The 10,869-nt window shown below is 33.7% G+C and overlaps 2 protein-coding genes across 4 annotated transcripts in view; both read right to left on the bottom strand.

The window, feature by feature from the left end:
- LOC137657094 (uncharacterized) overlaps positions 1 to 3,269 on the bottom strand; it is an 8,758-nt gene extending 5,489 nt beyond the window's left edge. The window contains exons 1-2 of one of the 2 annotated variants that reach the window (XM_068391457.1): positions 2,959 to 3,269; positions 33 to 126 (exon numbers count right to left, since the gene is read on the bottom strand). In XM_068391457.1, the coding sequence (XP_068247558.1) occupies positions 33 to 104 (72 nt within the window). In that variant the 5' untranslated portion in view covers positions 105 to 126; positions 2,959 to 3,269. The remainder of the gene's footprint in view (positions 1 to 32; positions 127 to 2,958) is intronic. The other variant, XM_068391458.1, reaches the window with a different exon arrangement.
- Positions 3,270 to 7,237: 3,968 nt separating this feature from the next.
- LOC137657856 (putative ferric-chelate reductase 1 homolog) overlaps positions 7,238 to 10,869 on the bottom strand; it is a 185,742-nt gene continuing 182,110 nt past the window's right edge. The window contains exon 13 of one of the 2 annotated variants that reach the window (XM_068392453.1): positions 7,238 to 9,304. In XM_068392453.1, the coding sequence (XP_068248554.1) occupies positions 9,170 to 9,304 (135 nt within the window). In that variant the 3' untranslated portion in view covers positions 7,238 to 9,169. The remainder of the gene's footprint in view (positions 9,305 to 10,869) is intronic. The other variant, XM_068392454.1, reaches the window with a different exon arrangement.

The raw sequence follows: 10,869 nt of genomic DNA, 5'->3' as shown, positions 1-10,869 counted from the left end.
TCTCTCTCTCTCTCTCTCTCTCTCTCTCTCACCTTCCTCCTGTGGTCCTTATAGCGTCGATCCCGAAAGGGTTTCTCAATAATCACCTCTCGACGTGTGAGCATAGCGTCGTCTTTTCCGTGAAAGCTGAAATATCGATAAAAGATAACAGAATTTTTTAACATACGTTCATCTTTTTCATTTATCTACTGTTATTTCCACCAGTATTAGATTGTAATTTACTGCTATTGATGCTAGTTTCATCATCCATGCGTTATTTGTATAGTTTTTAGGAAGATTTTTCGTAATTGTGGGGTTTTATATAATTTCCGTAAAGATGTAGCCTACATATTTTGCCATATTGATAACAATGTAAATTACTATGGCACCTTTATTAGCATTTAACATAAACGAAAATTGAAAATCGGATTGAAAACTCAGTTAACAGACGGTTATTTCACAATTCTTTGTTCGCAATGTATCGTAATTCCAGCCATTTGTGCTGATTAAAATATAGCGAAGGAAGTTCTGCTGTTATAATTCCCAGTGAACAATGTTAGTTCAACTTATCACACTTCCATAATCATGAATTCTTACAAGTTTTTATTATTTTCGAAGAGGAAATTTTTATACATACGTTACTTCCTGCTAATATGCAATCATTTTTTTTTAAAGATCAGTGATAGCCCCCTACTGTATAGCCTGTTGTGGTTAATTTCAACTTATCTGAAGTTATTAAATAGTCTTTCAGGGAATTTGAGAAAGTACTCCAAGTACAGATTTATAAACATATAGTTGACGTTGATATAACCCGAGATATGCCTATAGCACAGGAGGAAGCACTTATATCAGATACCCCGAGAATAAAAACTTACATTATTATAGATATACTTACATTGAGTAAAGGAATATTCTGAGCAATACGAGCAAGATAATACAGTTTCTTAGGTATTAAGGAGTGTCACATCTGTCTGAGGCGAATGCTAAAGTAAAGACGATTTGGCGTCTCCAAGACATAACCGTTGCCATGGCAACGAGTCACGCGGCTGCCCAAACGTTGTTTACTGTATCAAGAACCCCAGCGAAGAGAGAGGAAAATAGATAGAAGAAAATAGTAGGATTATTTTTATTTAGTGAAATAAATATAGAAAAGAAAAAAGAAGTTTTAAACCTAATGTAGAAGAAAAGACAAAAGAGTACAAGCTATGCCTCACCTCAGAACCTGAACCTGAGGAAAATTAAAAGAATTGTAGCAATATATGAAGAGGAAAAGATAATAGGAAACGTTTTATTTGTGGATGAAGGAATATAAAAAGAATATATATATATATATATATATATATATATATATATATATATATATATATATATATATATATATATATATACAGTATATATATATATATATATATATATATATATATATATATATATATATATATATATATATATATATATATATATACTGTGTAAATATATATATATATATATATATATATATATATATATATATATATATATATATATATATATATATATATATATACTGTGTATATATATATATATATATATATATATATATATATATATATATATATATATTATATATATATATATATATATATATATATATATATATATATATATATATATATATATATATATATATATATATCAAATGTGGATAAAAAGGAAAATAAAACAAAAGAACAAGATAGAGAAGAAAACTAAGGAGGTGCCGAGGAAAAGATAATCTCTCAGCCCAAAACCTGAACTATATTGAGATATTACAAATGACAAATTACGATATGACAAAATACTACGCTGTAAAGACATTCAATTACATATATTTACTTGTCATTCTTTTCCTAAACTTGTTAATATTATTTTTCTACTATGCATTCGTTTTCACTATCATATACACCCATCAATTTCACATATAATTTTGGGGAAGCGATAACAAACTAGTTTATTTAAACGAAATTCCATTATATATAAATCTAATTATCATTAGATTATAGTTGGTTGCAATTTTTCCTAATTTAGTGATAATTCTTTAGAATTTTGTTCTGTAAATCAAGCTTATTGTATTTTCACCAGTCTTAGAAACAGCTAGAAACTACAGTACATTATGTGTCTATTGGTTCTTCTTTATTGAAATACTACGTCCAATGCATTTGCAATATTGTGCTGTACAATGTACAGTTATTCGGTAAAAATAGTACAGGTTTAATCAGTACTTACCTAAAATGAGTTTTTTCTCATAAGAAATAAAGGGAATTAACTCTATAAGTTTCACACGTTTAAAAATAAACGGGTCTTTTCGGTTTGAGTGCCTATCGAATTTTAATGTTTTTTTTTTATTCCAATGTATGTATTTTGATGTGGAAAACCCAAAAATGATAACCATTTTGTGGAGAAATTATTTATTGATGGATGTGATAGGTAGTGGCTGTAAGGGGGGGGGGGTGTCGCAGGGGCTAGGCCTAGGTAGGGGTACAGGGCCCTAGGTTAGGTGGTTGTATTAGGTTCGGTAGTGTCCCGAAAATCACTGTGGCCTTAGGGGGGGGGGCAGAGCCCCCCCCCCCCCCCCGGTAGGCCTAGGTAGGGATACAGGGCCCCTATGCTAGGTTAGGTGGGATTTCTTAGGTTCAGTAGTGCCCTGAAAATCAAGAAATCGCAGCATTTCAGTAAGATATTGATTGATATAAGCCAATTTAAGTGTTAATAAATAATTTCTCCACAAAATGGTTATCATTTTAGGGTTTTCCACATCAAAATACATACTTTGGAATAAAAAAAAACATTTAAATTCGATAGGCACTCAAACCGAAAAGATCCAAATAAACATATACTCATTATTAAAGGTTCGTGATGTTATTTTAAGAATTAATCATAACTCCTAACATGAGAAATTAATAAAATTAAAGAACTTACAATAAATGTAAATATTAATTAACACATTAACTGTAACTTTACCTTTGACGTTAAGAACTTGAGTCGTGGGCCAAGGTTGGCGTGCACAATTTCCCTCCATAACTTTATGAAAATTTCGGAAATATCAATAGTTCTCTCTTATTAAACGTCATTCACTAATTATTAACAGAATCACTTAATATATGCTTCAGGAACAAATGGTCATCTTTTGTTACACATTTCTTTAAACATGGCGTCTATTTAGAAATGACTGTTTTTGCCTTTTAGGAAATGGCTTGAATATCGGATATTACATTAATATGGCGTGGACAATGCCTGGGAGGCTTATGGGGGTGTTGCCTGCTGGACAATCTATGACCATTTCCTGCCATAGTAGCTGCTAGACTACCTACTAGTAACTAGATACCTAGACCTGGTGGTAAAAAGTCTGTAACTTTCCTTAATCTTCTTTCCAGAAATTCCAGTGCCTTCTATCAAAGGCATCCTCTTCCACCAAACATCTTCTGAGCTTAACATCTTTTATAGAACTCATCTTCAAATCTTTTATATAAATCATTCATTACTTCTCGTGTAGTTTATTTCCCCATTTCCGTAACTTTCCTTAATCTTCTTTCCAGAAATTCCAGTGCCTTCTATCAAAGGCATCCTCTTCCACCAAACATCTTCTGAGCTTAACATCTTTTATAGAACTCATCTTCAAATCTTTTTTTTGGGCTCAAGCCATGGCGTCCTGATGGAAGGTTCCTGTTTGGTAGCTTCCTTGGGTATAAGACTATCTTCTTTCCAGAAATTCCAGTGCCTTCTATCAAAGGCATCCTCTTCCACCAAACATCTTCTGAGCTTAACATCTTTTATAGAACTCATCTTAAAATCTTTTATATAAATCATTCATTACTTCTCATGTAGTTTATTTCCCCATTTCCGTAACTTTCCTTAATCTTCTTTCCAGAAATTCCAGTGCCTTCTATCAAAGGCATCCTCTTCCACCAAACGTCTTCTGAGCTTAACATCTTTTATAGAACTCATCTTCAAATCTTTTATATAAATCATTCATTACTTCTCGTGTAGTTTATTTCCCCATTTCCGTAACTTTCCTTAATCTTCTTTCCAGAAATTCCAGTGCCTTCTATCAAAGGCATCCTCTTCCACCAAACATCTTCTGAGCTTAACATCTTTTATAGAACTCATCTTCAAATCTTTTTTTTGGGCTCAAGCCATGGCGTCCTGATGGAAGGTTCCTGTTTGGTAGCTTCCTTGGGTATAAGACTATCTTCTTTCCAGAAATTCCAGTGCCTTCTATCAAAGGCATCCTCTTCCACCAAACATCTTCTGAGCTTAACATCTTTTATAGAACTCATCTTAAAATCTTTTATATAAATCATTCATTACTTCTCATGTAGTTTATTTCCCCATTTCCGTAACTTTCCTTAATCTTCTTTCCAGAAATTCCAGTGCCTTCTATCAAAGGCATCCTCTTCCACCAAACGTCTTCTGAGCTTAACATCTTTTATATCACTCATCTTAAAATCTTTTATATAAATCATTCATTACTTCTCATGTAGTTTATTTCCCCCATTTCCTTTCCTCACTGGGCTAGTCTTCCTTGTTGAAGACGTTGGGCTTGTAGCATCCTGCTTTTCTTATAGTAGATCCCAAGCATGTAAATTGTTCCACCTGTTTTATAACCTAGTGTCTACTTTTATGCATAGCTGTTCTATTACTGCTCACCATAGCTTCAGTTTTACCCACATTTACTCTTGAACTCCCCCCCCCCCCCCCGCCCCACCCCTTACGGGCTGTCCAGGACAAGAGCCCGTGTCATGCTACAGGCATGGCAATCTTCACCAACCAAGTTAACCAACCAACCACCCCCTCCCCCTATAAATTCTCATGCCACTGTAAAACCATTCTCTACAAGTCTTCCTTATTTCCACCTGTAATCACCAAATCATCTGCATATAGCAACTCCCACAACTCTTGATTTCTGATCCCTTCATTTAACACATCCTTGACCACCACAAATAAAAACGGGTGTAGGCCCAATGCTGACCCCTAATGTAATCCAACACTAACTTCGAAGGTTTGTTTCCCCAACAGCTGTTATCACTTTTGTCCTTGTTCTTTGGTAGCCTACATCATCTCTACCTATCTAACCAACTTCTCTAGCACTTTCCTCTTCCTCAAGCACCAAAACATACATGATACTATTAGTCTCGTTAGCATTTATCCACAAAAAATGCTATAGATGAAATTTTTTGTCACAGACTGATAAAATGCTCATATACCGATTTCATCGTATTCTGAGTTACTTGTAAGTTTGTAACCCAAGGTATTACATTAAAGTACTTAACTTGATATTGTAAGTTGAAGTGATCTGTAAACTGAAGACAGTTTTCTTGTATCTGCAGATGATTTCCATACTGAATTCCAGCCAGGGTCAGTCAGTAAGCTTCATTAATTTACTTCTGTATTTAAGTTTTGCTTGTAAACTGCAGTACACTAGTTCATGAATGATGATTGCTGTATTTTTTAAACTTGAAAAAAAAAAACCTTTCCGCTGGGTAAGCAATTTAGGAATACAGTACATTCTGGACCCCAAAATCTCAACAGCGAACTTCCCATAGTTACGAAATAGTAACAAAGGAGTTACTTGAAAATTCTACCCTTAGTCCCTTACCATAGACAATTGATCCACAGACTATACCGGATGCTGTAGAACATAATCAAAGTAGTTATTTCACCTGCCATACTCCTTTATCTTTTAATCGCTGGGAATAGCTTCTTGTTTAATAGTGGGTTATAAAGTATTCTGGACTTACCTGCCTTCATCAGTATTACTTACAGTTTTTTGTAATTCACTTACAGTAGATCAGGATTATTTCTTTTGGTTCCGTCATCAGTAGCTCTGACATTGCTGTCTTCAGTGGGTGTTCCTAACTTGGATTTCTGGCTGTGCATTTGTCCTATGTGAGACCATAGGGATTATCATCCCCATATAGAAGTGGGTAAAAAAGCTAAAGACAAAAAAGATAAAGCCTGGTTCCAACATATGATCTGGACTCGGCAATTCCAGGCCTTTAGTTAACTAGTGTCAGTAATCCCAGTAGTTTTAAGTACCATTGTGATGTAACTCTTCTTCTAGCAATTGTTCCTTGGGACCAATTTCTTTGGTAAAGAGAGAGGAAACCTTGGATGTCTTCTGTTGTGACACTCTTCCCCAAGTATGATTTATGAACATTCTTTGCAACCTTCTTTTCTTCCGTCTTAGATACTGATAAGGTTACCCACATTATCGTGCAGGCTTCCAGTTAGTCATTTTGATACGGATATTCCGCCTTTTACTGAACTTATTCAGTTTTCCAGAGGCTATTTTCATTCATGTTTGCAGTCCTTTCCTACCACAGGAACAGGATTCATTTTGAGGAAATCTCATTGCTATGGAAAACTGGCTCAATTACATTTACGACCACCCTTTCCTATAGGAAGTAGGGTAGTATTGTTCCAGTCTTATTTGAGAGCTGTTGAACCTCAAACTTTTGGTTCAGTCAGCTCTGCAAGAGGAACCTATTTTGACCCTTGTCTCTGACTTCTGTCAATTACTTAGGCTTCAGATGATTTCCTTCGGCATCTTTCGTCACAGGGAGCTTAAATGATATACAGAAAGGATACAATTTTCAGGTTTTAGTTTGTGTCAAGAATATCTTATGATTTTCTGGTAGGTTTTGGTATAATTGTTTGTTATGTTATTTGTTCATGCAAGATATTTCAAGCTAATATATTTCAGAATATTCACCTTCCAGTCTGGAGAGCTACAGTATAAAAATGACATTAAAACACTTCTCATGAGATACTTTTTATTAAACTATCAACAACACAAATTTCCCATCTACTACATAATACATCTATTTTTTAAAATATGCAATAAAATTACACTAAGCACAAGACCTCTGTGTTATTGATAGGTATGTACTTTTATGCCAAATGAAAACCTATCCAAGATTTCATTAGAGTATTTCAAGTTCTAACCATAGGTCAATAATTTTTAAGTACACTGTATTATTAAAAAAGTATTTTAATTACAAGTGTTCACTCAAGATAAAAATTTAATCAATTTTGCAAAATATAAGTACAACCATCTATAAAAACCATTCCATCAGTCAGCGAGGACAGTGGTCTGGTTAAACATTTTATTGACAATAAAAAAACTGACAGAGATAGCACTAGTTCAATTATTTCTGAAAAGTGACTTTTAAACATCAACCTTCTATAGTCAATTTCTTTTAGCGATGCATATTTGCACCGACTCGCAGCGGTGCCCTTTTAGCTCGGAAATGTTTCTGGATCGCTGATTGGTTGGACAAGATAATTCTAACCAATCAGCGATCAGGAAACTTTTCCGAGCTAAAAGGGCACCGCCGCGAGTCGTTGCAAATATGCATCGCTAAAAGAAATGGACTATAGGTTCTGTGTTGATGCAGGTTTTTTGGAGCCTATGGGGGAACAGCTCAAAACAAGATACTGAAACTAAAAATTAAAAACAATTTCCGGTAAATCTAAAATGAAGCTAAAAAATGAAATGGTCATAATTATATGAATTGATGTCAAATGTGTTTTTATTTCAGGCAAAATACAGTTATGAAACCATCAGTTATCTAGAATGATTAAACTCTACCGTATCAAACACTATATCACTCGATTGAAGGTAGCGCTCTGGAACAATTCCAGAAATCACAGTTATTGTCTAAAAAATATTCATTTAAAAAATCTATACCAACTTGTGACTATATATTAATAAAAAATAATAGCTTAGTGCAGCTTGAAAGTTAAAATTAAATTTCTGAATACGTGTATAGCTAACATCTAAGAATCATAAATATACATACACCCTTGGGGCGGCCTATATAAAACATTAACGGGTTTGCAGGTTTAAAGCACATATTTGGATGGAATGAAATTATTTTTGGCTGGATATATAAACTTTCCCTAAAAAGTGTTTTACAAATTGGACTCATAATTATCAATTATAAACTACTGTACTCTTATCTTGGGTTTTATTTAACGGAAACAAAACTAAAAAATGAAGGACTATTGCTACTGTAATTCCATACTGAAATCGCAAACTTTCTCTAAAAAGTGTTTTACAAATTGGACTCATAATTATCAATTAAACTACTGTACTCTTTTCTTGGGTTTTATTTAACGGAAACAAAACTAAAAAAATAAGGACTATTGCTACTGTAATTCTAAACTGAAATCGATGACAATGATTTCTCCTGTCTAGTACAGTAATTAGTAATGAGAATAATTGGATATATAAAAATACTTATAACCTTACCCACTCATAATTATAAGAAAAATCTTCTGGGGGCCCACGGATTTATATATTACATAATCTCAACTCTTCACAGTGAAGTTACTTTATGTACAGTATTTGTGAATGCATGCTGATGAGAACTTGCATAAAACTTTTAAAAATTTTAGCTTCTCGGTGTCAGCACCTAACAGGCTTAAGACTCTGGTTCCTTAAATTCAAATTTCAAGGAAACAGTTTACATACAAAAAGTCAAAGAATGAAAAAAAGTAACCTGAATATTTAAAACTGTATTGCAAGTCACTATAAAATCAATTCCATACATTTCCGAACACAGTCACTTTTTAATATATAAAAATACTTAAAAACTATTTCTGCGCGGCGCCACATCGTAATAATTCTAGCACATTACTTCATAATCACACAGGACAGACATTCAGGCTAACTCTTTAGGCAGCAAGCAGATTACTGTACCTGCCACAATTAGAAATTCAAACACTGGATGTTTATACTCTGAGGATCAAAGTTACAAGCAGATTTCAATAAAAAATTCTGCTCCAAGTTCAAAGAGAGCAAAGATATTTGTGACAAATAAGTTTCACAAGATATTTATACTTTAGATCAGTAATCTGACACAGATGTGACTCTCTATAAATATTCCTGCTCTCACATAGTGTTCTTGGTTATAAAAGCTTTCCATCTGCACAATTATCATCATAACAAAGAGAATATTCAAGGGTCAATGGTCTACAAATTTCTGTGGCAATCCTTCAAAATAAAATATGTTACTGTACTTGCTTCAATTAATGTAAAATTTAAAAACATTCAGTAATCACTGCCTTATAAATAATTTTATAATTTTATCATATACTTGCATACATTTGTATAAATATGAAAAGCATATTAGCTATTTGTGTGTATAGAAACCATGAGGTCATCTTTTCACTTCTCCCAAAACAGGAGTTTCCAGTCTCTCAACTGCTCTTCCCCAGCCACAACGATGAGCATCAAGAGTGCCGTGATCACCGAAACTACTATCAAATAAATAGCGAGCATAGTCTTGCGGAAAGTTCCTCCCTGAAAAAAAAGGGTGAAATTTTGTTAAACATGAAAATTGCGACGGAAAATATAACTCGTACTGTAATGGCCATAATGCTTATTATGTCTCTTCAACACACTGCACCAATGTTTCTTCGGTCAACTCTCACTTAGCCTTCTTTACTTCCATTTTCAACCTTCATTCAAGATCTGACAAGACCTCTTGCAAGTTGTTACACTATATATTTATATTCATTACTGGGAGGAACGTAGAGAGTAGAGGTCCCCTTTTTTATTTTGTTTCATTTGTCGATGTCGGCTACCCCCCAAAATTGGGGGAAGTGCCTTGGTATATGTATGTATGTACTACTTCATGATGATATGATGACAATTACTATAATATTTTGCCATGTAACACATCATAATTCTTACATGGCTGAAGTTATTATTACGCAAGTTGTTTCAAGAGCTGTTTTAGGTACGTTCTGTAACTCTATGGCTGGATTTAATGGTGTTTTTTATCTATTTGCAAAATGTACATATAGAAATATAAATTGTGACACCTAGAACAATAAAACCAAGTGAGATTTATATGTTGTAATTTATATTTTTAGAAATCATTAGCTAAAATGACTGTAAACATAGAATGCATAAAAAGCAGGGGAAGGAAAAGAAGGCAATGGATTGTTGAACTAAGAAAGTTTGCGGGTAATTTGTTCCTACACGGATACAAAACCTTGTCCTTTAACAGGAGTGTGATTTCAATCTAGCTAAAGGTCTCAAGCTTGTACAGCTAGGAATGATACTGTACAAATTAGTTTAAAAACTTGAGATTTTTTATGTAGGAAAAATATACGGTGCTATTATAGTATGCTATCTACCGTCGTATTTCTACTATAGTATGGTATCTACCACAAAGTATGTTATCTACCGTCAATGTTAATCCTCCTGTTTGATGAGGATTATCAAACAGATTACTTACCACCAGTATGTTATCCTCATTGGACTTTAATGATAGTTTAATATTATTTATTTGTAGGACAACATGGGTGCATAATTATAAGCAGTTTGTAGGTTAGGTTAGGTAAAGTTAGGATAGGATAGGTTAGGTTAGGTTAGGTTAGGTTATCAAGTCGGTAGTGATCCTTTTTATTAGAGGCGCATTAGCAAGTAGACCGTATCCTTAGGGACTGATGGTACGTATCATACTATAGTCAGAAAGGGGTGGTAGATAGCAAAATCAGCGGTAGATAGCATACTATAATAGCACCAAATATACAATACTGTTTTAACTTTTTTATTTTGGTAACTTGCAAAAATCTAGCCCTATCTGATAAAAATGATTTTAATAATGACCTAAAGTGAAAAAGCCAAAATTTATAGCTTAACTTTTCCAAGTATAATTTAGATCCTGTTGATATATTTATTTTTGTAGCAGAGATACATACATACATATACCAAGGCACTTCCTCCAATTTTGGGGGATAGCCGACATCAACAAATGAAACAAAACAAAAAAGGGGACCTCTAATCTCTATGTTCCTCCAGCCTAACAAGGGACTCAACCAAGTTCAGCTGGTACTGCTAGGGTGCCATAGCCCACC

The sequence above is a fragment of the Palaemon carinicauda genome, chromosome 18, assembly GCF_036898095.1.
Source record: "Palaemon carinicauda isolate YSFRI2023 chromosome 18, ASM3689809v2, whole genome shotgun sequence".
Lineage (NCBI taxonomy): Eukaryota > Metazoa > Arthropoda > Malacostraca > Decapoda > Palaemonidae > Palaemon > Palaemon carinicauda.
The sequence above is the reverse complement of the archived record's forward strand: the minus strand, read 5'-3'. Positions and strand labels throughout refer to the sequence as shown.